The 26,856-nt window shown below is 39.6% G+C and overlaps 1 protein-coding gene across 1 annotated transcript in view; it reads right to left on the bottom strand.

Moving 5' to 3' along the window:
* The window catches only part of camk1b (calcium/calmodulin-dependent protein kinase Ib), a gene marked incomplete at its 3' end in the record, with an annotated part of 74,325 nt that overhangs the window by 38,537 nt on the left and 8,932 nt on the right, over positions 1-26,856 (bottom strand). The window contains exon 2 of the mRNA XM_083892967.1: positions 18,873-18,986. Coding sequence (XP_083749093.1) covers positions 18,873-18,958 — 86 coding nt within the window. The 5' untranslated portion in view covers positions 18,959-18,986. The remainder of the gene's footprint in view (positions 1-18,872; positions 18,987-26,856) is intronic.

The following is a 26,856-nucleotide window of genomic DNA, read 5'->3' as shown; positions in this document are numbered from 1 at the left end:
TCTGTCTGTAGTGCAGGAACACACACACACACACACACACACACACACACACACACACACACACACACACACACACACACACACACACACACACACACACACACACACACACACACACACAGCTTTACTGAGAAACAGTGGTGTGGAGTTCATAGGCTTAAACAGCATTGTGTGAACACACTTGACAGAGGTTGGAATGTCGTGGACATTTGTTTATACACAAAACTTACGCAATACAACTTTAGTCCCACAATGCATCACACAGTACATGAAGGAAATTCAAAACCACAGACTTGGGATCTCAAATGCCATCTTGCATACTTTTGTGCTCACCCCTATAAATCTGACGTGGACACATACCATAAAAATAATTATATATAAACAGACCATATTAAAGGTTATAATGACACACACCAAGATAAACCCATTTTCAATGATAATAAAGACCATAAACAATCATTAAATATTCCTGAAAGCCTTCAATGTGCAATCACAACCTTCCTTCACAACGCATTTTGTTTCCCTATCAAGTCCCGTGTTTTCTCACACGACAGCCATTGGAGCCATCTGTCCTGCTGAGAAAGTGGTCAAGAAGTTATGTAAACAGATGACAAAATGGTAACTGTGGAAAGGTCAGAGAGGCACAGGAAAACACCATCTGGTCCAATCAGAGCTGAGAGATGCCCAACTGTGATATACTGGAACATAAAAAGACATTTGTGAGGGACTCTGTAATATGTAAGAGGTTGCTTGTCCTGGTAAAGCCACAGATTTTGTGTTTTTTGTCATGTGACAGCCTTCAGTTTCAGTGTTGTGATTCATTCTCACGGCTCTCATCAACCACATTCCCAGACACAGCAGGCCAAACATTTTTGCCAACATGCGCTTATTAAAAAACAAACCAAACCAAACGCTATCTGCCTAGCACCAAGAAACAAACAGACAAAGACAGGTAGTGTGTGGTGAATTTAGTGGAATATCTAGAAGCCAGAACTGTCCAGGGTGTACCCCGCCTATCGCCCTATGTCAGCTGAGATAGGCACAGCACTCCCCCACAACCCTCCGGTGGAGGATAAAGCAGTATATAATGGATGGATGGGTGGATCTAGAAGGCAAAGCACCAGATAGTTAGTGAAGAAGCTAACAGAAGAGCAGAGTTTGGGCTGATCCACATTACAAAGTGGTGACACTGTGCGTCAACGTTGTTTTGCTGCGTAGCCCCAGGTGCCATTTGTTTACTTAGTTTAATTCAGTTAAATAACTCATATTCTTTTAATATGTTTAGGAAAATACAACTGAGCAGTGCAAAAGCACATTGAGGGTGCATACTTGTGTAAACTGTAATATAAAAAGCACACGTTTAGTTGACTTTAAAATAAAACAAGTATAATCTTCTGGTTTTATCACATCCCATCTTAATAATCCCTTAATTTAAGTGTTACCATGGTGACATGATATGTTTGACTCACTGCCAGTAAGTGTTTACACTTGGCTGAAAAAACCTCAGCGTGTTCCACACTGAGAGGACAGTTCTTGATCATATCAAGGAAACAGTGCTGCGCAAAAAGCTGGCAACATATGGGTGCTCATGAGAAGAAGCTTAGTGATTAGTCAAACAATCTGGCATAATTATTAACACCATTAACACATCCTTTTCTTTGTCATTTTAAAAAACGTTTAGGTTTCAGGAAATGTCTTCATCCACTCAAACCCCCCATATCGACTGTAATGGTGCTTTTCCACTATATACTGAACTCAGGCATGGTTCAACTGTCCTTGTCCTACTTCACAGTACCTACTCAACATGGGCGGGATCGTCGTTTTATCTGTGAAACAAACACACAAACTGGTGACGAGCAAAGCCGTTGTTTTCTGTGTAACTGAATCATTAGAATCAGTTCATTAAAAAGATTTGTTCACAGAATCGTTCAGTACTTCCTGAGCGACCAGAGCACAGACTCGGCCTGACAGAGTCACTGGACTCAAATATGGCTAAACGGGTTGTGATTTGGCTCTGTTGATTAATACACCAGACTCCTCCATTATTATAATATTGAGGTTTTAGACATTTCCTTGTAAATGTGGGGGCACAAACGTGCTCGTTCCATAAATGCTGTAGTACATACAGTATGACTGGCCTGTACGTGACACTGTAGTGCTGCTACAGAAATAAACTAAATCAGAAAAGAAGATGTTGAGCAGCTGTGATGAAATCGTTTTATTTTAAATCAAGCTCTATTCAAATAAGTGTCCATTACCATGTATGCAATACAGAGACAGAGACCGAATGAACCGAGCCAGGGCGACTAAGGATTTCCAAAGGATTTCTGTGACCACAGATGAAAAGAAAAAAAGAAAAGTCCTTTGCTGATATGAGAACAGCTTGTTGTGAAAGAATATGGACAAAGGGAGATTACAACAATGGAGAAAGAGTGTGGGAAGATGCACGCGATAAGCCTGCAAGTCTACTTAAAACTGTGAGGGATGGGGGATGTTGCTGTGTGTGCAGATGGAGACACATAAGTGGGCCAGACAGTGGGCACCGTGTGTGTTTGTGTGTGTGTGTGTGTGTGTGTGTGTGTGTGTGTGTGTGTGTGTGTGTGTGTGTGTGTGTGTGTGTGTGTGTGTGTGTGTGTGTGTGTGTGTGTGTGTGTGTGTGTGTGTGTGTTTGTGTGTGCGTGTGCGTGTGTGCGCGTGTGCGTGTGTGCGTGTATTCCAGGAACTGCAGGCTGTGCCATGCTGAGCTGTGTTGTGTTGTGCTGAGGCGAATTAGGTCAGGGCAGAGCTGAAGGGCTGATGGTGCCATAAGGAGGGATGGATTTTCAGGATTGGGTCAGACTTGGAAACGGTACGAAGTTGTAATTTTTCCAAGGACCGATTAAAGTGTAACTAAACGCCTAAACTGCAATTTTTTCCAGTGTATAGGAGTATCTCATAATGTTATTTGTTGATCAAGGCGCAAATCTTCACAGTAAAGTGTAAAGTATTGAAATTATACACATGATAAAAATAGGTGTATCTACTGTATGCACATTTTGCCTTTGGCTTTCTTAGTACTCTCTTGCTTCACCAGTACAAGCTTTCTAATCAGTGTGAGGCTCATTGACTCCTCCACCTTTTTTTAGTTAACATCAGCGGTGCCACTTCATTGTATTTCTCTTTCCAACACCTGAAGCACGGTGTGATTGAGAGTGATCTATGTCAGATTTCACGACAAGACAACGCCTCCCTACACTGCCCCCTCCTCATCTCCCTCATTTAGCTCTCAGCCCACTTCTTGGCATTTTTCAAAATCAGGCATTAGGCAGAATTATCTTCAGAAGAGGTTTTTTTTTTTTTTTAATCCTTTAACATCTGGCGATCACTGTCACAGTGAATGTGTATTAGTCTTAGTGCGTCTTGTGGATGTTATGTTTCCAGGTCTGTCAGGTTTTCTTGATATTTGGTGGGAAGGTGGGGAAGAAGCCCAGGAAGAGTTGACTCTATACACAGTCTCTATGTGGTTTTTAATAAACCAGCATGGCTTTTTTGGGTAGCAGAGATGTTCTATTGTCGGTGTCTGAAGAATTTACCAAGAATATTTAGTGACGAACTATGGAATCTAGCGGAGGCTGAGCAGAGAGAGATGCAGCAGTGATCCACTAAAGTCCCCTTCTGATGACATTTAAACACAAATTCCATATTAGGTCATTTTGAATCCCTCAGGATTAAAAAAAATAAAAAAATACTAAAACAACTAAAAAATAGATAACATTACCCTTTTTTCGATCTACATCGGAAGTTTTAATCAATAAAGTTACCTCAAAAAAAGCCGTAGTGAGTTGTAAGCGATGCTCCGTGCATATAGTCAACTTTTGCGGGACAGATAAAATACTTTTTTTTCTATTCCTTCAAAACTGAAACATCGTAGTCATCTGTAAATTTGAATTTCAAATTCAAACATTAAAGGTGCATTGTGTAATAAATCTAAAGCAACTGGCCATAAAATCCTCCTAATATGTCACAGAGACTCAGGAATAATGTTCATATAACAAACTGAACTCACCAACAACAACAGTACAGCCAAAATATTTGCATTAAAAAAAAATATTTTGCAGCCTGCAATTCATGATTATGTCTTCATCATGATTTGGCATGTGGCGCCACCTACCGCCATCTACCAATCATTGCAGTCAGTAGAGTCTCAGCTGCCGAGCAACCATGGGTTGCCAGTTACATCAGAAAACGAAACCTAAAAGACCTTGGTATTTTGAATTTGAATGTAGTAACCGTTTTTGGCCACATTCTGGCGCCTTTAAAACAAGTTCAAAATATACAGCACTGAAGTTCACCAGACTGTCTGAGGGGAATCTTTGAAGGAATAGCATTTGATGGATAGTGCATGGATTTCCATAAATCTCTCAAACAAACAAACCAGATCATTCTGAAAAATCAAATATCTATGTAAATTTGGTGAAAAAAAAAATTGGTTAGAGAACTAGGTGAGATGTCAGTGATACGATGAATATGCCAAACGATTGAATGATAAAGTGGGAGCGCTACAAAAAGAGACCGAAATAGAGAAGCACAGAGTGAGAGACAGATGAAAAATAGATGAAGTGGGACAGCTCTCATGCTGAGAGACTCATCTGCTCCATAAAGCTGTTTTCTTTTGTATCAACTGCCGTTGATCGCTATTTTGAGTTCACTCGATTCTGATTCAGCAACAAACAAATACTGAATTAAAAGAAAACAAACAGTCCTTTTGAAACTCATCGCCGTGGCTGCACGTCAACTCAGTTTTTAAACTGCACAGTGAAACGAGAGCACGAGTGACAGAAAAATGAAAGGTCACAGGAGCTTTTTATGACATACGACATAAGTTTAGAGGCATTGTCCAACGTAAAGTGGTTTATCTTACAATTGTTGTGTTATAGTAACATGAAATAATGTTCAATAAAGACAAAACAATGAAGAAAAAAGTGTGACGCTTCTAGGGCTGCAATGATTAGTCGATTATTAATCGAATACTAAGTTTTCTGATATATCAGCTTCTTAAATGTGAATATTTTCTGGTTCCTTTGCTCCATATAAGAAATAAATCATTAAAACGGAATCATTCTGGTTTGTGAACAAAACAAGATATCTGAGTACATCATGATTTCCAGGGTTGTTAAACACCGACAACATTTACTCAATTAATGAAGAAAAATAATCTTCTACCTTTAACATAATTGACATAATTAGTGTTCGTCTCCTCTAGACACTTGCGACTGGTACAATATACCGGATTTAATCCATTTAAATTGCATAAATGAGGGAGGTCACTCCTAAAAAAAAAAGCACTGAACTACAATTTCTACCATTACTGTGTCACCGCACTTTATTAAATGTAATATCTGTCACCTCACCTGGCTATTTTTATTCCCAGCACATACGTACGATTCTACATAAAAATAGACATCTCTGCACTGAATTGGGAATAAGAGGCTGATCCACTTTGCCGCTCTATCATTATTATTTTGTATAAGTGGCTCGAGACTAGAGAGCCTAATCTAACTGGGTGTTTTTAAATGGAATAATTTGGCTGTAGATGTTTAAAATGATTGCTGACGATCCTATGTTGTATATATTTTGAAATTCTATGATATTTAATTGTATTCTTCTTTTAGGTTGATATTTTATGAATATTATGACATCACATGTTATTATACTTTATTTTGTCTGTCTGTAACCTTGTTAAATGTGCCGTTTGGCCACAATTCTTGTGTAAAAGATTTTTTTAAATCTCAGTTAGTGACACCTGATTAAATCAAAGTAATGATTAAATACTCACACTTGACTATTTGTCTGTTGAATAATCCTAAAATATAGAAGGAGGCTGTAGCCTTAGGTATAGAATTTGAAACCTGTTATGGCCTATAAATTACATTTTTATGTATATCGCATTCACATCAAGGGGACATTTTTAACATCTTTGAAAATAAAGTGTATCACTTTTAAATATAAACACATTTATTGCAGTGTTCAGATCCTTTTTCACCCAGTGAAATCCCCACGCTGCACACAGGAAGTTATTTGTTTTAGGTCAAGACAGACGGCAGCAGCAGCAGCAGCAACCTTGTAGTAAAGTGAGACGTCTGCAAACATGGTTAAAGTATGACTGAAAACACAAAGACGCAGCAATAAAAAGTTTGCTTTTAGCAGCAGTTAATCAGTAAAAAAGCTTCTTGTCTCTGCCCACCCCTGTGCTGCTGCTGTATACATCCAAACACTCCCTCAGACAGGTATGAAAGTACTGTTTGATAGAATCTGTTTTCAAATGAAGGATGCGGCATAAAAATAATGTCATGTTGTCTAAACAGCAGCAAAAGTTACGCAATGCAGCTTTAAATATCACACCATGTCATATTTTAATTCAAGTGCGTTTGACACAAAGGCAGACACACACACAGTCTAACGCACACACACACACACACACACACACACACACACACACACACACACACACACACACACACACACACACACACACACACACACACACACACACACACACAAATGTACGCCCCAGTGGGCGTTGCTGTGTTATTGAACCTTCCACTCAGAAACAGAGAGCCCTTCAGCAGAGTGGGAAATCAGTGTTCAGACCCGAGAGGCATGAGTGAGAGGGAACAAGTGGAGCAAAAGGTTCCTCTTGGGCGACCACATTGTGCCCCTAGCTCATTGCTACACTTTCCGTAACACAATCCTGCAAAGATCCGTGTGAACTTGCCAAAACCAGTTGTACTTCCTTTTTGAGGTCTTTTTAGGACGGAGTGTATTATTTAAATGTAGATAATAAGGAAGGTAAATGAGCTCATTTTGACGTCCTTGTGCAAAAAAACAATAAGACTGGAACATGAAAAGAAAACAAATTGTTTTGCAGAACAAATGGTTGCACTGCTACACTTACTTACACTACACACTTACTTATATTTTTAATTAAAAAGAAAAGTAATCTTAGCACTTGAGTTTTGCACTTCGCAAATCTAATTTTGAGGGGAAAAAAATCTGAATTTGTCGTAATAAGATATTACAGCATCCTTTTAGCTTTAATTAAGTGTTTATTAAGCATTTGCTGAATAAAGAAGTAAATTTCACTGGTACATACTGGTGCGTGTGCAAATATAAGAAATTCTAACTAGTAAATTCTCAAAATTAGCTTAATCAAATAAAGGGAGAGCTTTTGCTTAAAACGTATACATTTTGTGTAGTTTTTGGCCCATTTGAATGACATTACAGTCTGAAAGTTCAGACAGATTTACAGCTTTTCTAGCCAAGCAAAAATGTGCTTACCTCGTTGACAGATTATTTAAAGCGGAACTAGACCGGAAGTTCCTATTATCGCTGTTTTTTTGGTGTGTATCTCCGTCATTACCTTGTTTATGAAGCCCTGACGGTTCGAAACAAAAAGTTCAGCCATTGCTGAGAACGTTGTGTTTTATTGTAATCTCGGGGCTCAACGAGATCACTGAAATCCCGTAATAGATACGTAAGCAGCGGTTCTCCTGAACAACCGATCGTTCTGCTCCGGGCGGTAGTCCGGCCACATCCGGTTACGTACATTGAACTGCAGAAGAAGAATAACGTTCGTTGTGGAGGTGTTTCACGAGCAACAGTGTCTTCTGACTCTGGGTCTGACTCCGGTTTAAAGTCATAAAAGGGACTGTGGCGGGGAGTCGTGACGAAGCTATTTTTAAACACTGTTAAAACAATGTTTTGATAATGAGGAGCAGTGCATCCGCCGTTCCAGAGGGGGGCGCTGCGCTTCTGAGAACGGATGTGCTGGATAGTACTGGCCAATCACAAGACTCTGTCTTCTGGGGGTGAAAGTTCACTCTGAAATCTCGCAGCAGAAATACACTGTCAGAAAAGAGGATTTCTATCGGCTAGTTCACAGCAACTAAGAGGTTTTTGACCATAAAAACAAGTTAATATATGTATTAACCTCCTCCTTAATGTAAGTAGACCTCCATAACTAACATTTATGTGCAACAGGACCACTCTATGTGACCTTAAAAAAAAAAAAAAAGATTTAAGAATATTTGGCATAAGGGCTGTTTTTTTCTCTCTCTCCCTTAAACACACACGTGCACAGATTCACACACAAACTCACAGACGCAACGTTTTTCTCCCCAGATCAATAGCCGGTCACATGACCACAGAGTGTTTCAGCCACTGGGTCACCGTTCTACGTGATTGTCAGAGACAGGCCGGGGCCGGTCCATCAGCTGCAACGATTTTAAATAATTACTCTTCACTCCCTCCTACTCTTTCCCATGTGGATCCACCCCCTCTGTGTTTTGTGTGAAATGTATTCTGGGCAAAAAATGCAGAGAAAATGTCCCTTCACTGCTCGCGGCATGAGGACCAGTGCGGGCATTTAAATGTCAGAAGAGGCAATGTGGTCCATTTGTGCGGTTTGTCAGTGTGGAGAAATCTCAAAGTCGGAAACTGAGTGTGGGAACAGTGTAGTGAGAAAAAGAAAAAAGGAAAACCCAAGTCCGTTTCCACTTAGTATTTCTGTATAAATGTCAACTTCCATGCAACCTAAAAACAAAAGCAAGTATACAGCGTGAGAATTGTGGGGTTTAACTAAAAGGAAGACATTATTTGCAAATGCACAGAATATAGGGATCAAATATTCAGATTAGGGATGAGATTAGGGATTGAGGTCGAGTATGTTACTCAGTATCTGCTCAGACTGGGAGAAGAATTAATTTTATTGATTCAATTTGCATTTGTTGTTTAGGAGGATTTGTTCTGAATGAAAATCTGTTTTCCACTGAAGTTGTTGTTTACAATGTCATCTTTTATATGCTTGTATATTGTTGCACTTTAACCCGACAGGAAAATTTGGCACAAATTCCCACAAGGGAAAATAAAAGCAAAGTAAAATGAATCATTTATTAGTCATTTGTGGTTTGTTTTTATAAAACAGTTTTCAAAGACCCTGACCCAGTCTTTGGGAATGATCGGTCTAAAGCAGGGTTCTCAAACTCGCAGTCGTTGTACTTCACATACCAATCATGATAGATTATTTTGTGTTATTACGTTTTATCTCCAGTTAAAGCTCACATAGAGTGGTCCTGTTGCATATGTTAGTTATGGAGTTCTATTTACACACATTAAGTTGTTTTTATGGTCAAAAACCTCCTAGTTGCTGTAAACAAGCCGATAGAAATCCTCTTGTGTTTCCCAGCCGCAAGACTTGAGACTCAAATCTCTCAACCCGGAAGTGACATATTCAGCACATCCGTTCTCAGAAGCACAGCTCCCCCCTCTGGAGCGGTGGATGCACTGCTACTCATTATCAAAACATTGTTTTAACAGTGTTTAAAAATAGCTTCTTCACGACTCCCCGCCGCAGTCCCTTTTATGACTTTGACCCGGAGTCAGACCCAGAATCAGAAGACACTGTCGCTCGTGAAACACCTCCACAACGGACATTCTTCTTCTTCTGCGGTTCAATGTACGCAACCGGATGTGCCCGGACTAGTGCCCGGAGCAGGACGATCGGCTGTTTACGTAACTATAACGGGATTTTCAGAGATCTCGCTGAGCTCGAGATTACAATAAAACACAGCGTTCTCAGCAGTGGCTGAACTGTTTGTTCAGGGCTTCTTAAACAAGGTAATGACGCAGATACACACTAAAAAACATTGTTAATTGGAACTTCCGGTCTAGTTCCGCTTTAATGTCCAAGTGAGTTCATGTATTAATGCAGAGCAAAGACAATGCAGAGAATGAAAGTGGAATAATCCTGCTTGTGAGGTACAAAACAGGTCAGGTCAGGTTATGCCTGAAGACGTGTTAACATGTTAGTCTGACTGAAATTGGGCTAAATCAGATTTTCAAATTTTAGATAATGTGGTCGAAAGGATGTACTGAATATACTCAACTGGACCCAATGTGTAGAGCACATACTTCACAGAACTTGACCCAACAATCACAGAAGAATTCGGTACAGAGAAGAGAAAACATGGCAAAGGAATTCAGATTAGGAGACAGAATTTAACCTTTCTCAGTTTTCTCAAGACAAAAAATGGCACTCAACATGTGACCAACTAACCACAATTTGGGTCAGTCACGTAATAGGTCAATGTGAAAACGACCCAATACTAACAAGCTGAAAAGGGGGCACATCACCACCTAACCTGCTAGTTCTTGTACACTCGGGGCGCTTTCACACCAACAGCAGTTGGTGCGCACCAAACGATCCATTCGCACCAAAAACTCTAGTTCGTTTCGTTTTTGTTGGTGTGAAAGCATCAATCGCACTCGGGTCCGCACCAAATCAAGCAGACCGAGACCGTGGTCTAGGTGGTCTCGGTCCGCTTGACTTCGCACCAAATGTCAGACTCTGGTGCGGTCCCTCTGGTGAGAACGCGAACTCGGGTCCAAACCATATTCTGCAGTAAATGCCATGGACATAGCCTACCTTGTAGGTCTTTGGAGCAATCTTCGTCACATTCATGAAAATAGTGCGTCTCCTCTGCCTGAAATGACGCGTTATACGTCTTCGCCGACTCCAGCGCATCAGCTGATTGTTCTCCAGACGCAGCCGCGACTCATTCTCAAATTGGATATTTTGCCAAAATGGCCAATACAGAGAATGTAATAAACGAAGATCAGATCAAGTAGCAATGTGCGAACGTGTTGCTCCATAGTGAGTCAAAATTGGCGATTTTCTACCAGAAGATATATACACATTGATGAAACATCAATCGGGCCAATTTTGGTTCGTTTGCTGGTGTGAAAGCGGACCACACTGGAGTCATATGTTACATAATAACAATTGTATTGCCTGGTGCGGATCAAATAATCGAACTAGTGGTGTGAAAGCGCCCTCAGACAACGACAGTGGTCCAATCCGCTTTATTCCAGCAGGATTTCCCCCAGCCAGGATGGAGTGAGTGACAGATTAACTTAAGTAACATAAAATGAGAAAAGAAGGAAAGCCAGAGAGGATTTATGTTGATTACAGTCAGAATGCTGATGCTGGTTCATGCATCTGCATTAATTGCAAAAACATGTGGATGCCGCTGGAACCCACAGTATAAACCTACTGTTGTAGTTTAATCCAACTACATCCAAATGAAACAGGACGCCAACTTAACTGAACTTTACTGAATGAATAAAGGGGAGAAAAAGGGTTTCCATGAGTGGGAATGGAAGATAGATTCTTTACTAACTTCTGCGAAAACAACAAAAAAACATCACAACACTGACGTGGAGCATATGCTGCCAGTTATCTGCTCATCGCAGAACGTCAGCTGTGCTTTCTGTTCAGTGGCTTCAAATGTCATTCCGCTTTTATTTGAGTCTGCTCTTTTTCCATGTTGACAACTCTTGACTAGTGCAAAATCCTCATTTAAATAGGACGGTCTTAACCACTTCTGCGCCTGTAGTCAATTGTGGTCGCAATCTTAGTAGTTCACCCGCAAAACGTAATCCAGTAACAGGTGCAGTCTTTATGCTCGCGCACGCAATTTAGCGCTCTCTGGGCCTGATTTACTAAGATTCCAAATAGCGAGCGCTAAATTGCTTGCGCGAGCAGAAAGACTGCGCCCGCTACTGGATTACGTTTTGCGGGTGAACTACTAACATTGCGGCCGCAATTGACTACAGGCGCAGAAGTGGTTAAGACCGCCCTATTTAAATGAGGATTTTGCGCGAGTCAAGAGTTGTCCACATGGAGAAAGAGCAGACTCAACGGAAGCGCTGAATTAAATTTGAAGCCACTCAACAGAAAGTGACGTTCTGCGATGAGCAGATAACTGGGATCGAGGCATATATGACATATTGTTCCCCGGGTCCATAGGACCTTTTTATATTATTATTATTATTATAATCCTGCGTCGGTATTTTGGACAGCTCCATCATTACCTGACGTATCAAACAAAGAAAACTATGGACTATGGATGTTGCCGTAAAAAAAAAAGAAAGAAGGTGCTGCGCTCTCCTCCTGACTCACCTGCAGCTCACTGACAGCTGCCAGGGAGCGAGTTCTGCTGTTTTTATGGCTCTAATGGATGAGTGACTTTCTTATCAATAAGTGAATAAATAAATAAAGCGGATCATCACAACGGCTTTTTAGTCCCAGTCCGTCCCTGGATCTGTGTTCATTCAGTCAGGCTGAGTTTCCATTACGCGTGCCAACAGCCTTTGATCTGACGTCAGAGGCGACGGGACAGTCGATATAGATGATATATCTATAGCTGATTCATATAATTACATTAAATAGTGATTGTTGTGATTATTTATTGCATTTAAATGTGTCTGGAACTGGAAGGGTTAGGGTTAGGGTAACCTGCCTGTGAGGTTTTGGTGACGTGTGCGCACTGTGCCACCTGCGCTTCGCCGTGTAGACCAGGTTAGAGCTGGACACGTTAAGGTAAAGCGGGGTTCCCCGTTCCTCCGGTCTTAACCGGGTAACATAGGTACGAGCCCTCCTTGAACCACAAACTGCAGACCAAGGTAAGCCCATACCAGTACAAACATACATTTCTCCTCTGGATATCAATATTTAATTTATTCAGATATACCAAATAAGAAACGAATGTGCGTCATCTGTGAACGCGTAGTTGGGGAAAGCGTAATTTCCTGATTTACAAATATATATAACTATAAATAACCGCAGCCATGTGCGCGCCGCGCACCGCTGTGCCAGTTAAGACCTGCCTTTCAAACGTGCTAAATATAGACGCAAAAATAAACACCGCAATCAGTTTCAGGTTTGATAAATCACTTTGCGCGTGCTAAAATAACATATTTACATTTTCTCCTCCCATCACACGCAAAATAGCGTGTAAACGCCCCATATTGCATATGCATTAAGGCAAGAACGCTAAATGGGTTGCGGGTGCTATTTTGCCCGTCTGAGGGATGCGCTCCTCGTTGCGCCCTGTTAGTAGATCAGCATCAACGCTAATCTGCGTGTGCAATCCAGTTTGCACACGTTTTTGCACGCGCAAAGCTTTAGTAAATCAGGCCCTCTATTTGGAATCTTAGTAAATCAGGCCCTCTGTGACAGAGGCAGTCTCTTTTTTTCTTAAATTTGACATTCTATTCAAACTATCAATCCTCAATCCTTAAAAACGTGTTTGAGTTCAAAATATACAGGCTCGAAGCACATCACCCCGCAGCGCAGTGAGTGCAGCCTGGCCTTACAACCACTTTGAATTAGGGATGCACGATATTGGACTTTTTGCCCATATCTGATATGCCCATATCGCAAGTGTTTGGGCTGATATAGATACCAATATATATACTTTGTTTTCTGTGCCTAACTGCAGAGGCAAATTAATCTCCCCTGTAGTGGAATTAACATAATATTGTGCAAAATAAATTAACATCGATAAATTATATTTGGTGAGAAGTCAAGGAGTTTAGCAGCCTATTCAGCCAACTGTTTGAGTCATTTTTCATATCGGGGGATCTTGGCGTGTCCTTCAATACATTTGAAAGTCAATATGGGCTGATAACAATATTGTGCTGATACTATAGTGCAAATAACAAATAAGAAAGTGATGTTATGTTGTTCACAGAAAATGGAGGACACAAGCAAACTAAACCTTCCGGCAGAGCGAACAATCGTGAAACCCAAAGCATCTGAAAAGCGGCGTATTTCAGCTTCTTCAGCGTGAATGAAAAATGGATCAAGGATCAAATCTGCCGACTCTTAGTTAGCTCCACTCGACTGAAGCAACAAAAGAGACATGTGATCAACCTCACATTACTAATAGTGGGTGTAATAATGAATAACGTCACGTTTGTGTGTGCGAGCAGGGGAATCTCTGAATATCTTTGTAGAAATAACGTATTACAGAAAAAGCGACAGCCCTACTCTGTTTGCAATAGCACAAAAACAATATATATATATATATATATTTATATAATTGAATAACCTTTTTTTTTTCAGTAAATGTTAACTTTTCTATTTAATGCACATAAAGAGGTAACATTAACATTATTTATTTAAAAACTGAATTTTACATTAGGGGCAGGTACATTGACGGCCATGAATGTTTAAGACATGATGGAAATTAAATATTAAATACTGTAGGATTTTTTTCTTTTGTTTTACAGTATTTTCCTGCAAAAGAGAGGCAAGTTTATCTCTTGCACAATTTACCCGGTGCTGGATTATTAATAGCAAATCAAAAACTTTGTTTCCATAGTGACTGTTTGAGTCCATTATGGAAAGTGTCTCCTGTTGTTACCAAGACAACAACTCTGCAATGGCAAACGAATGTGGCACACAGCTGAGTGAGGCAGTGAGCTGGTGATGTCTCCATAAACAAGCACGGCACCAAACTGTGGGCAGGTGAAGATCTGGAGGAATAACAGTGACACGACTAAAAGGATTCATTAACATTTTTTACATACAATATTCCTGTTTACCTGTGCATAATAATGCACTTTAGGTGACTTAAAATATATGACATGACAGGATCCATAAAGTATGGAATGGAGATCTGTCCAGGGTGTGACCCCGCCTTTCACCCTATGTCAGCTGATTGGCACAGCACACCCTGTGACCCTTACGTACAGGATAAAGTGCTAGAAGATGGATGGATCGGAAAGCAGGGAAATAGAGCTTTGCACCCATATACTTGTCATTACGGTAGCCCTCGGGGCTTCCACGGAACGACCGTCCAATCGCAGACATGATTCACCACCGCGTCACACATTTGTGACGTCAGCTTCTCAGTACCGTAATTCCTAAACGGTTGAATACCTGCCAGAGATCGAACGTGAAAGTTATCTTGGGAAAAATGGACAGAAAGGGGAAGAAAAACTCACTCATCATTGAATATGTTTTGACAATTCTACAGCCATAAAACCAAAATAAATCCAGGCGGCCTGATTTCCATGATGGTCCTAAGAGGGTTAAGGAAGCTTACAGTGCTTACCACTCTGTATCAGTGGTTGGATGATATATATGTACATATATATATATTTCCACTATCCATGGATTTCCATTATAACAATAGTACTGTTTATTGCAATTATTTTTGTTTTTTGGCTTAGTAGCAGAGCAGTCGTTAATTTTTCTTGTCACGCATTAATCCATGACATTTTGACCTTAAACCATGATGTTTCTTGTGAACATCCATCAGGAGCAAGGCAGAAGGAGAGAGAGAAGATGAAAACGTGAGCATGAGTGACCTGAAGTGAAAATGAGGAGACTGAGGGCGCTTTCACACCAACAGCAGTTGGTGCGCACCAAACGATCCATTCGAACCAAAAACTCTAGTTTGTTTCGTTTTCATTGGTGTGAAAGCATCAATCGCACTCGGGTCCGCACCAAATCAAGCAGACCGATACCGCCAAAAAGAGGTGGTCTCGGTTCACTTGACTCCGCACCAAATGTCAGACTCTGGTGCGGTCCCTCTGGTGAGAACGCGAACTTGGGTCCAAACCATATTCTGCAGTAAATGCCATGGACATAGCCTACCTTGTAGGTCTTTGGAGCAATCTTCGTCTCATAGTTAGCACGACCACATTCATGAAAATAGCACGTCTCCTCTGCCTGAAATGACACGTTATACGTCTTCGCCGACTCCAGCGCATCAGCTGATTGTTCTCCAGACGCAGCCGCGACTCATTCTCAAATTGGATATTTTGCCAAAAATGGCCAATACAGAGAATGTAATAAATGAAGATCAGAGCAAGTAGCAATGTGCGAACGTGTTGCTCCATAGTGAGTCAAAATTGGCGATTTTCTACCAAAAGATATATACACATTGATGAAATGTCTATCGGGCCAATTTTGGTTCGTTTGCTGGTGTGAAAGTGGACCACACTGTGTCGTATGTTACATAATAACAATTGTATTGCCTGGTGCGGATCAAATAATCGAACTAGTGGTATGAAAGCGCCCTGAGACGTCAAAGCGACCTTCATATCTCTGCTTATCTGATCATAATAACTGAACATAATAATATTATCATAATAATCATCACAACCGATGCCTTAGTTCAGTTGCATACATAGTTTAGCTGCATACTTTCTTGTTATGCTAAAACGTGTTTCCTGCTCAGTAAATTACTCATGTTGCCGCCTCCAGCCACGACTTCAGCTCAGCAACATTTGCAGTGAATTGGAGTTTGGACCATTTCAGACTTTTTAAAGCCAAAAAACTTCCAAACAACAGACTTTTTGATACAAATGCGTCTGTGTAGTCTTTTGTAATTTTTAATAACTTGTTATATAACTGTTTTTTAATGATCCACAGATACCTCGTCTATATAACATTTTAAATGATAACTATTCATATTTCTGCTGATGTTTGTCTGTGTTAGGTATACGCTGCCAATAATCCTGAGTCAGTTGAATTTAAATATCAGATGATTCCACATTTTTAAACAACGCTCCTGCAAATTAGCCACAGATTCTTTGGCTTTTGGTAACTTCTAAATTTTAAGTTTCCTTTAAAGACAGGTGAAAAACAATCTACTGACTTCCATGAGATTGTAAAAATATTGTTAAACCATTTGCGCTTCATAGGCATGGAGAGTTTTTATAAGCTCACAAGACAAGCTCGACATTTCAGTTCTTGTCCACACAACTTAATCCTTGACTAACAAGGATGTGGGTGTATCTGGAAGGTGCTTTAAGAAAGCCACCTTTAATAAACATCCTGTCTTATGACACTCTTCACCCATGATTAAGAGGCATTAAACAAAGTGCAGAGGGATTAAAAGTGTTATTTGAACTGATGATCACTCTCTTTAACAGTTTGAGAACCAACTCTGATCCAAACTGCACTGTGACGTTGGGCAGATATACAGTATTCCTTTGGGATGGACGACAGGGACATTTAGACATGGAGACCAGACAGAAATTGCCATGTCTTCATGATGGAATATGGCAAAAAAAAACATTACTGTTACCTTAATGTCTATAATGAATATTCTGTATTTACCTTTTTATAGTCTTGTATTGTCAGTATTTTCTTTATATTGTGCATAAACAGATATGAAAATGCATGTTTATTTATTACCTTTATCTTTATTGTCTTTGCTGCTGAGACACTGTCAATTTCCCCATTGCCAGACTAATAAAGGACTATCTTATCTTATCTTAATTACAGTTATATTTAGACATGTGCACAGTATAATAAGCACTAAGACTGTCACTTTTTATCTGAAATTGGGATATCCAATATCCAAACCATAAAAAATCCATTGGTGAACTGGACAATATAAAGCCTTGAAGTGCATCAGACTGTCAGCTACAACATGCAGGAGGCGCTGTGAGTGCTTTGAATGCCCTCTTGGCCCATCAGAAAAAGACTGATGTTATCATAGACCATATGTAAAATGTATGTAATCTCAAAGATTACTCCCTGAAGGCAACCCGGTAAAAATATCACCACCCAGGGGGAGAATCCACTGTTTGTGAAACATAATCCACTCGCATGGAAGTCGATGGGAAAATGAGCCCAATTCTCATTTTCCCAAGGAGTCTATGAACTCAATCACTCGTTTTGGGTTTTCTTCATAAGAAAATTGTCTCGATTTTATAAATTATGTTCCGTCAGGCGGACAATAGATAATAAAGCAGAGCACATGTGGGAGTGCAGTAAAAGTCAGAGTTTGAGTGAATTACAGTTCTGTAGATGATAAGAGCACAGGCATACCATCATGAAGGGCACTCGTAAAAACCAAGCAAGACCATTTTGAGACACAACTGCTAATCCTGACCTTTGATCTTTTGAACATGAAAAATGCCTTTTCCTCAAAATGTGTTACAGAAAGGTTTTGTCTTATTGTGGCGTTGTAAAGAGGTTTAAATCCCAAAAGCACCAAAAACTAAAATACTACAAAAGTCTAGTATAAAATAATACAAGTCATTGTTGTGCATCACTTAATTATAAAGTAGAATCTAATCTAATCTAATATAGCAACCAGGCAATAAGTCTGATTGTCTCATGTTTAGTTTGTGTTGACAGTGTGTCAGAGGTGTTGACTCAAGTCCATGGTATTTTATGAGGCTGTATATTCAGTGGTGCTGCTTCACTGAGAACCGCATTCCCTTAAGAGGCATTGCAAACGTTCAAACGCAAACATCACAAGCTCCACAAAGATGTATTGTACTGAAAATTTACAGCAGGGGATATTGCGAAAAGACACACTGGACTGCTCCCAAATGATCCTGTTTATTTGATAGTAAAATAGCCCTTTGATTGGCCAGTTAAGAGGATGTTTTATAGATTTGCCCTAAGAAACAAATGAACAAACTAGATCTATGATGATGCTCCACCAGGCAATAAGGTTTCAATGGTTACTGTAAATGTGAGCATTACTGGCATCATTATTTAAAAACTACTTCTATTTAGCAAAGAAACAAAAGAGAATATGAATCACATACCTAAAAACTAGGGCTGTCAAACAATATATTCTTTACTTTATTGCAATTAATTGCAGAATGTGAATGAGTAATCACAACAAATTTTATCTTATTTTGTTCAAAATTCTATTATTTTACAATTCTCAACAGCATTTGCATCCATATTGCCAATGTAAAACTCTTACCCGTTTAACTCGGTTTTAAATTGAATGAATGCAAAGAAACGTGTTTGCTATTGTTGCAAAGTAAACGTTTGTTTTTAGGTGGGTTGTTGGCTGTTCTTCCACTGGCATGGACATGGATCTACAGCTAAAGACATGGCCAGGAGAGGGGGAAGATAAAGAGCTAGACAATGGATGGATGTTTACGGTGGTGTCTTAAAAAAAAAGATGTACTCTGAAACACTGACAGCCCTAACAAAAACACGGGTAAACTGTGGCAATGTCTTCCAGAGTGTGAGAAAGTGAGATTTTTTTTTTTTACACACTTACGTTCCCAGGATTTCTTTGAAGTCGTACTTCTCCTTCACGTCTGTGGTCTTCTTTTTCCACGCATGGCACTCTTCACCCAGTGGCATCTTCTTGTTGTTACGGTCAGGAACAATACTTGTGAGGACAAAGAGATCACAGAGGAAATGCTCATCAATACCAAACACTTCAACATCATCAATTCAATCACTCATTATCTACAGCTTTATCCTCCACATGAGGGTCGCGGAGAAGCTGGAGCCCTATGGAGCCAGCTCACACAGGGTGAAAGGAGGGGTACACTCTGTCACCAGTTCATCACAGGGCAAACATACAGTGACTTCTGTGTCTTTTTGGACTGTGAGAGGAAACTGGAGAACCTGGAGAAAATCCAAACGCACACAGGGAGAACATGCAAACTCCACACAAGGCCCTTGGTGGAACCAGGTTTTGAATGATGTGAATATTAAGGGACTCTTATCAGTGTCAGTATTGGGGCCAATTCCAATTCCTATCTTAACCCTCAAGCTCAACCCTTAATCTTAACTGGCCCTCAAAACCAAGTGTTGAGGGTTATTTTGTCACTTAGAAATGGGACACCCCTTAAATGCAGTTACGTCTTCAGACTGGGGGGGGCAGAATAACGCGAAAGCTGCGTCCAGTCTGTCAACTCCAAAAAAGAAGAAGAAGAACAAATTTATGTCACGATTATTTATTATGATCCGTTTGTCAGTCAAGTTATTAGGTTGTCAGTTAGTTATAAGATGATACTCATACAAATACCACAACCACGGACATATTCAGCTGACAGTTACCACACACCACGGCTTATTGAAAAGTAAACCATAGCAAACGATCGCGTGTGCACCGGCCGGCTATTGACAAAAGATCGTAAAATAAAAATAAATGTTACGCAACAATGACGTCAGTAATCCATAATATGGGCCTAAACTAAGATAATACAATGGTTTTCATCATTTTTATATCTCTATTAACAAAGAAAATATTTTAATTTGTATCGCACTCGCTTCGCTGCTTTCGACGCCATCGTTCTTATGTGAAAACACGCAATGCATTCTGGGTAGCCCTTGCTCCCAAGGGTGGTCTCGGAAAATCTCAATATTGAGGGCGATACAGCCCTTAAACTTGACCCTCATATTAATTTTTCTGAGATTCGGGACAGCACTTGCACTAGAGGAAGCGCACATTTTTGAGATTGAGGGTTAAGATTGAGGGTTAAGCAAGGAATTGGAATTCACCCTTGGTCTGATACAAGACAAAATTACTGGGTTAGATATCAGCAAAGGAGAAAAGTAAAATACTAGTGCTGCAACTAACTATTATTTTCATTATCGATTTATCATGCACTGGTCCATAAAATGTTAGAAAATCTTGAAATATTTTGATTGGTGTAAACTAAAGCTGGAAATGATGAATGTCTTGTTATATCCACAGAATAATTAAGTTTTAATAATTTCATTATTATTCACATTATTATAAGAAACCATTTAAGAAGCTGAAAAATCTGAAAACTCAAACCGATGATCAAAATAGTTTTACGATTAATTTAGTAATAATCTTGGCAGCCCTATAAAATATGAAACAATCCAGAAACCAACTTAAACATAAAGAAAATGCTTCACAAAACACAGACAACATGCTGTAAAGACAGATGAGAGGTAGCAAACTATCGGACTGACATTGGTATTGTTAGGAATTTATGGTTGTGTTATCGATATTTAATATATCAGCTGTTTATCATCACAGCCCAACCTCTCCACATCTTGTTTTTTGTCATTTTAGGGTGTTTCATGTATATGACAATATTTCTTGAAATTAAACTGGGTTACAGAAAAGAACAAAAAAGAAAAAGAAAAGTTCATATAGGGAAAGTTCTACTTTGGTGTGGATAAGGACTGGACAGCACTGGTTTCCTTTTTGTCCACTAGGGACAGGTTTATTTGTGAAGCATCTTTCAAACACAGCGGTAACAATGTGGTTAACATGACTTCACATGGGCAATATTTGACAGCTGGTGAAAGGCTCTGTGCGTCAGGTCAATATGTGGTCAACAAAGGATGTTTGCACCTGCCTTATGGGTAAATATAGGATGGTTACGGTACAAGCAGCACTTCCTGCAGAAGAAGTATGTATACATGTGTAACTATGTCAAATCATATGATTTTCATGATACAAAACAAGGAGTAAATAAAAAAGGAACCACTCTTGACAAACAGACATCTGCAGATTTCTCTGTTAAGAATGTGGTAAAAACCCTTCTTCCTCTGTAATACTATTTTTATACACATAAGGTCGCACTAAATAATTCACACCGAAACCTGTAGAAGCTGTCATTTTAAAACTGCATACATTACGTTAACCATGTTTTCTGCATACTGTAGTGTACGGTCATTATAGCATTAGTAAAACAACAAATCTAATGCTAACCTAAGACAGGCATAGTACTGCATGTCCCCACAGTGGTTTTCAAATGTCTTTTGAATCAACAAGTGTAAAATATATGGCAGAGAGGTTAAAAGTAATGGCCGGTGTGTGTTCGGTTAATAAGTAAAGAGAACAATTTACTCTATAAGAGATATAGGAGTTTAAAAGTGCTGTGATCACAGACCACATTACTCAACATGACAAGAACAACAGACAGAGGTGTTTCCCATGTGTTTATATGGTGTGACAATGGTGTTGATGACTGAAACTTTGTCTGAAAAAATACGCTGTAAAAAAGACACAATACAAAGCTGAATTGTCCATGAAATGAGAGCTATTCTGGAATTTGTTTGTAACTTCACTGAGATTTTAAGGGCTTTTTAGGTAGAAGGTCCAGTGAGTGACATTTAGAAAGGTTTATTGGCAGAATTTGAGTATATTACCAATATAAATGTTTGTATATTCATTTTAAAATAGAATTTGTTGGGCTTTTGTAGTTGTAGTCTTTTATATGAACTCAGGTAAAGACCTTTACAAACGCCGTCATATTGCCCCGCCTTGTTTCTGCAAAACACAGTGTTGTGTGTTGAAGGCATACTACGTAAATGGAGAAGAAGAACAATCTCCTTTCTGGTACAGTATGTGAAAGCCATTGTAGCTCTTTGATGCACTTGGGAAAAGAATAGATGTCACTAGAGCCTATTGCACACTCAACATTAGCAGCTCTGAATCAGCTGCTAAAAAGGCAATTGACGCGATTCCCATTGCCAGTAGTCAGTTTGATTTTGTTTCCACCTCTACATCACCTGTGTGTGAGTTGTGACATCATTGTTATGTCACAACTCACTATGTGCCACAAACTGAAGAAATTGGAGAAGAAGGTACAAAAAAAAGACACGGTCGAGCTCATAGCGTTGTGCCGGAATTGATGGGTCACTGCCAAAAATTGAGAAGTGACATTAAACTAATTCTGATTCTGGTCTTGTGTTCCCGTTAATGTCATTTAGAGCTAAGGCCGATAAAACCTAAGTAATTGTTAATTACTTCATGCTAATTGCTTCATTGCTCCATTTGACAAATAAATCATTAAAACTGTTTGTGGGCGAAACAAAAACATCATCATTTTGAGGTTTGGGAAACACCAGTCAACATTTCTTTATATTTTATGACCAAACATTCAATAAATTGAGAAAATAATCGAAAGATTAATTGTTTGAAAATCATAGTTAGTTGCAGCCCAACTTCACTCCCATATACTGTATATCAAGATAAAAAGGATAAAAACAAACATCTCCATTTGGGAGAAAACTACACAAACAGTGTTTACTCTGGCTGCTTCCCGTTCTCACTTGTTGACTGGCTTGCTCACATCGCATCTCTGAGGAGAACTTAACGTCCAGATGTTTTTCCTCAGCACACTCTCCAGAGTGGGAGGGATCACAGTAGACCTAGCTGTCACAGCTATCATCGTCTAAACGCAGAAAGTGCCTATAACTCAAGACCTCGGAGACGAAAATAGCCCTGTTCATATCAGCGTGCCTCACTCCTCCTCTGTTCCTGCTGCCTGCCTGGCAACTTCACAGTCTGTCTACATATGAGATGATGTAACACATTGTTCTGGGCTGTAGGTGTGCTGTATTGTTAAATGTGATATAATAACAATTATTCAGTTAATTTGTTTGTTTCTTCTTGATGTTTCAATAATGTATTACTGCCCCTTTATCTTTCCCTTTGCACTTCCTCACCTTCTATTAATTTTTCCATATAGTAACTTAAGTTTGAGCTTCTGAAAATTGTGAATGATTGAGTGGCATTAAAGGAAAGACAGGTTTGGCTTTGCGCTGTAGTGAAAACAGGATAAATAGGACATGGCTTCTTGCAGCTGCACATAACTACACAAATACACACTTGTATACACACATGTATACACATAAAGGAAGGCAAGAAACCGTTTTAATCTTCTAGAACACAAAGTTGACGACTAAGGGAACTTTAACCCTCTTATGACCATCATGATAATAAGGCTGCCTGGATTTATTCAGATTTTATGGCTGTACAATTGTCAAAAATGTTCAATGAGTGAGTGCTTCCGCCCCTTTTTTCTTTCACTTTCACTTTCTACATCTGGCAGTTATTCAGCGATTTAGGATTTACGGCACTGAGAAGCTGACATCACAAACGTGTGACGCACTAGTGAATCTTGTCTGTGACTGGACGGTCCTTCCGCAGAAGTCGTGAGGGCTACCGCAATGACAAGTATATGGGAGCAATGCTCTATTTCTCTGCTTTCCAGTATCCATTCATCCATCTTCTACCTAAAAATCTGTTTATATTGAGTAATGCAGTTGTGTAATGAGCGGTGCCCAGTTGTCAGATCAGCAACCTTGAAGTAAGTCTAAATACCCAAACATTAACAACCTGGAGTATGCTTAACGCTAACCTGAATACAATTCTAACTGTAATACTATTAACCCTAAAAAAAGTTGTGATAACCTTTAAAATAAAATTTCCTCATAATGTCAAAATTACCAATGACAAACAATGATTGGTTCCGAACCACATTACAGACATGTGGACACGTTCCTTCTTAAAGGTCACATAGAGTGGTCCTGTTGCAAATAAATGTTAGTTATGGAGGTCTACTTACATATATTAACTTGTTTTTATGGTCAAAAACCTCCTAGTTGCTATAAACGAGCCGATTGAAATCCTCTTTTCTGACGCTGTTCGTCAGCCGCGATGTTTCAGAGTGAACTCTGACCCCCAGAAGACAGAGTCTTGTGATTGGCCAGTACTATTCAGCACACCAGCTCTCAGAAGCACAGCTCCCCCCTCTGGAAAGGTGGATACACTGCTACTCATTATCAAAACATTGTTTTAACAATGTTTAAAAATAGCTTCGTCACGACTCCCCGCCACAGTCCCTTTTATGACTTTGACCCGGAGTCAGACCCAGAGTCAGAAGACACTGTCGCTCGTGAAACACCTCCACAACGGACGTTATTCTTCTTCTGCAGTTCAATGTACGCAACCGGATGTGCCCGGACTAGTGCCCTCTCGCTGAGCCCCGAGATTACAATAAACACAGCATTCTCAGCAATGGCTGAACTGTTTGTTTCGAAACTTCAGGGCTTCATAAACAAGGTAATGATGCAGATACACACCAAAAAAACAGTGTTAATAGGAACTTCCGGTCGAGTTCCGCTTCAAGACTCTGCATTGGCTTCCATTCATTTGAACAACCTAACCAAACCTCATCCCTAACCATAACCTAACCACAATTCTTACCTCAAATCTTACCTCGAACCTTAACCAACAACTCAGACATGAGGTTCTGCCTCATTAAGCGCAGGTTTTGGTCTCCATGGGAACTAGTGGTCTTGACATGGCCAGTGTTTATGCCAGAAAAGGTCCTAAAGAGGTAGCGCTTACACAAACACACAGCTATCTTATAAAGGACACTGCATTGACCATTCATTTAGACAACTTAACCAAAGCGTAATCCCTTACCTTAACCATAACTAGTTAATGCCTCACCCTAACCTTAATTCAACCACAATTAAAATCTGAGCTAATAACATAACCAGTTCCTCAGAATGAGGTTCGGCCTCATTAGGACCAGGTTTTAGTCTCCATGAGGACTACCGGTCCTGACGAGGTAAGTAAATATGTCAGAAAAAGACCAAAAGAGGTAACACATACACACACACACACACACACCGCTGGCCCTGCTGCTGCCTTCACTAATGTCAGGAGTCAGCTTCATACTTGTTGTCATGGAAACTCAAAGGACCTGCTATGGTATCTGAGAGTCGAAATGGCTTCAGCGTCTAATGGCAGGTGGAAGCTAATGTGGAAATAATTTCAGTCACTTCGACATCTGGCTGAAGAATCTAATGTTTTGTCTTATAAATAAAATAGAGGTGCTAAGGGTTTAGACTCGAGTATATTCCATACATGCAGTACAACTGATTAGCTACGCTTCCAAGTGAATATAGAGGACGTACTTACTTTTGTTGATGTGCTTACATCAGTCTATAGTGTCTCTTTAGTACTTAGACTGTTTTATTAATGACAATCAGAGGCGATTGCTCTATGACGCCAAAGGAAGCTCTGCTTCCTCTAAAATGTCATAAATAAATGGTCAAATATGTACTGCTGTATTTACAATTCACTACTTAAAGTTCGCTGGAACTCGATCAACTATGCTGGGGTGCTTTTTTCCTTAAACAGGTCTAGCACTACTCGGCTCTACTCAACTCAATCGCGTTGTTTTCCATTACTAAAGTCCCTCCTCAACATGGGCGGGGTCTTCATAGGACGCTTGCACAAAACTGTTGTGACATCGTTTTATATGCGACACAAACACACAAACTAGTGACATCAAAAATATGTTGTTTTTGGTGTAAATTAATCATTACAATCAGTTAATTAAAAAGACTTGTTCACAGGATCGTTCAGTGCTTCCTGCATGACCGGAGCAAAGACAGTCACTGAACTGAAATACAAGTGAATGGTCTAAGTCTGTTCGGCATTGTTTGGTTTGATTCCTGTGTCTCCTGTGTGAACTGGCGAGGTTCCAAGCGAGTTGAGCCAATACTAAAATGTGACGTCAACAGGCTGCTGGCCACAGATTGGTCAGCGTGTCGTCACTACAGGAGTCATGAGCGCGACATCCGACACAATAATCAAACTGAACAATGCCGAACTGTGGATCAGTTACAAAAGACTTAAAAATCCTGAAAACATGCGTTAATTTCCAACATTTAGCAAGGAAATTTGTAAAATCTCTAACGAATTTATTGGAAATAATTGATACTGAATTGAGCTTCAGCCGTTTCAAAGATCAGTAACCACCACTGTTGAGCATGCGATTTCAACATACTGAACAATAAAGCACAGAGGACGGGCAGTAAACACATAATTTCCTCTGCTACAGTTTGAGTACCGTTTAAAGCAGTTGAGGCAGAAGGAAGTAATTAGACATGGGGAAAAAACATGCAGAGTAATGTGCAGAATGAGGAAACAGTGAGAGGAAGTCCAGTCAAGTTGTGTAAAAGCTTTGTTAGTAAATCTACACTCTTGCAGCTTCTGCCACTGAGGTCTAAAAACACTGTAGAGGACAAACAAAACAATTCATAGTAGACTGTAACTCTATTCCTGAGAACGTCTTCAACTTGACACCGGTCTTGTACTGTGTAAATTGAAGATACATGACCGGGCATGATTTTTTTTCTTTCCTACAATGTCACTGAAAAATAATCTGCAGTGTAGATCATTGTAACCATTGTCTGAAAATACACAGTGCAAGATAATAAAGGACAGTTTATCTGGAAGGAATAGGATAGAATAAGAGTATTTTCTGTGTGTTTGTTCTCACACAATTTGAAATTTGATTCTTAAAAATAACTGGATATGTAGCTGATTTATTGCTGAATACATTTTATCGTGTATATTTTCACATTTAATCATGCCTTTTATTCTTCTTATAGATTATGGACATTTATGGTATCTAATGTCTCCGTAAATAACATTGTAATTTGTTTGTTACCATGTTAAGTGT

This window comes from Microchirus variegatus, assembly GCF_963457635.1.
Source record: "Microchirus variegatus genome assembly, chromosome: 7".
NCBI lineage: Eukaryota > Metazoa > Chordata > Actinopteri > Pleuronectiformes > Soleidae > Microchirus > Microchirus variegatus.
This window is presented reverse-complemented; position numbering and strand designations above follow the sequence as displayed.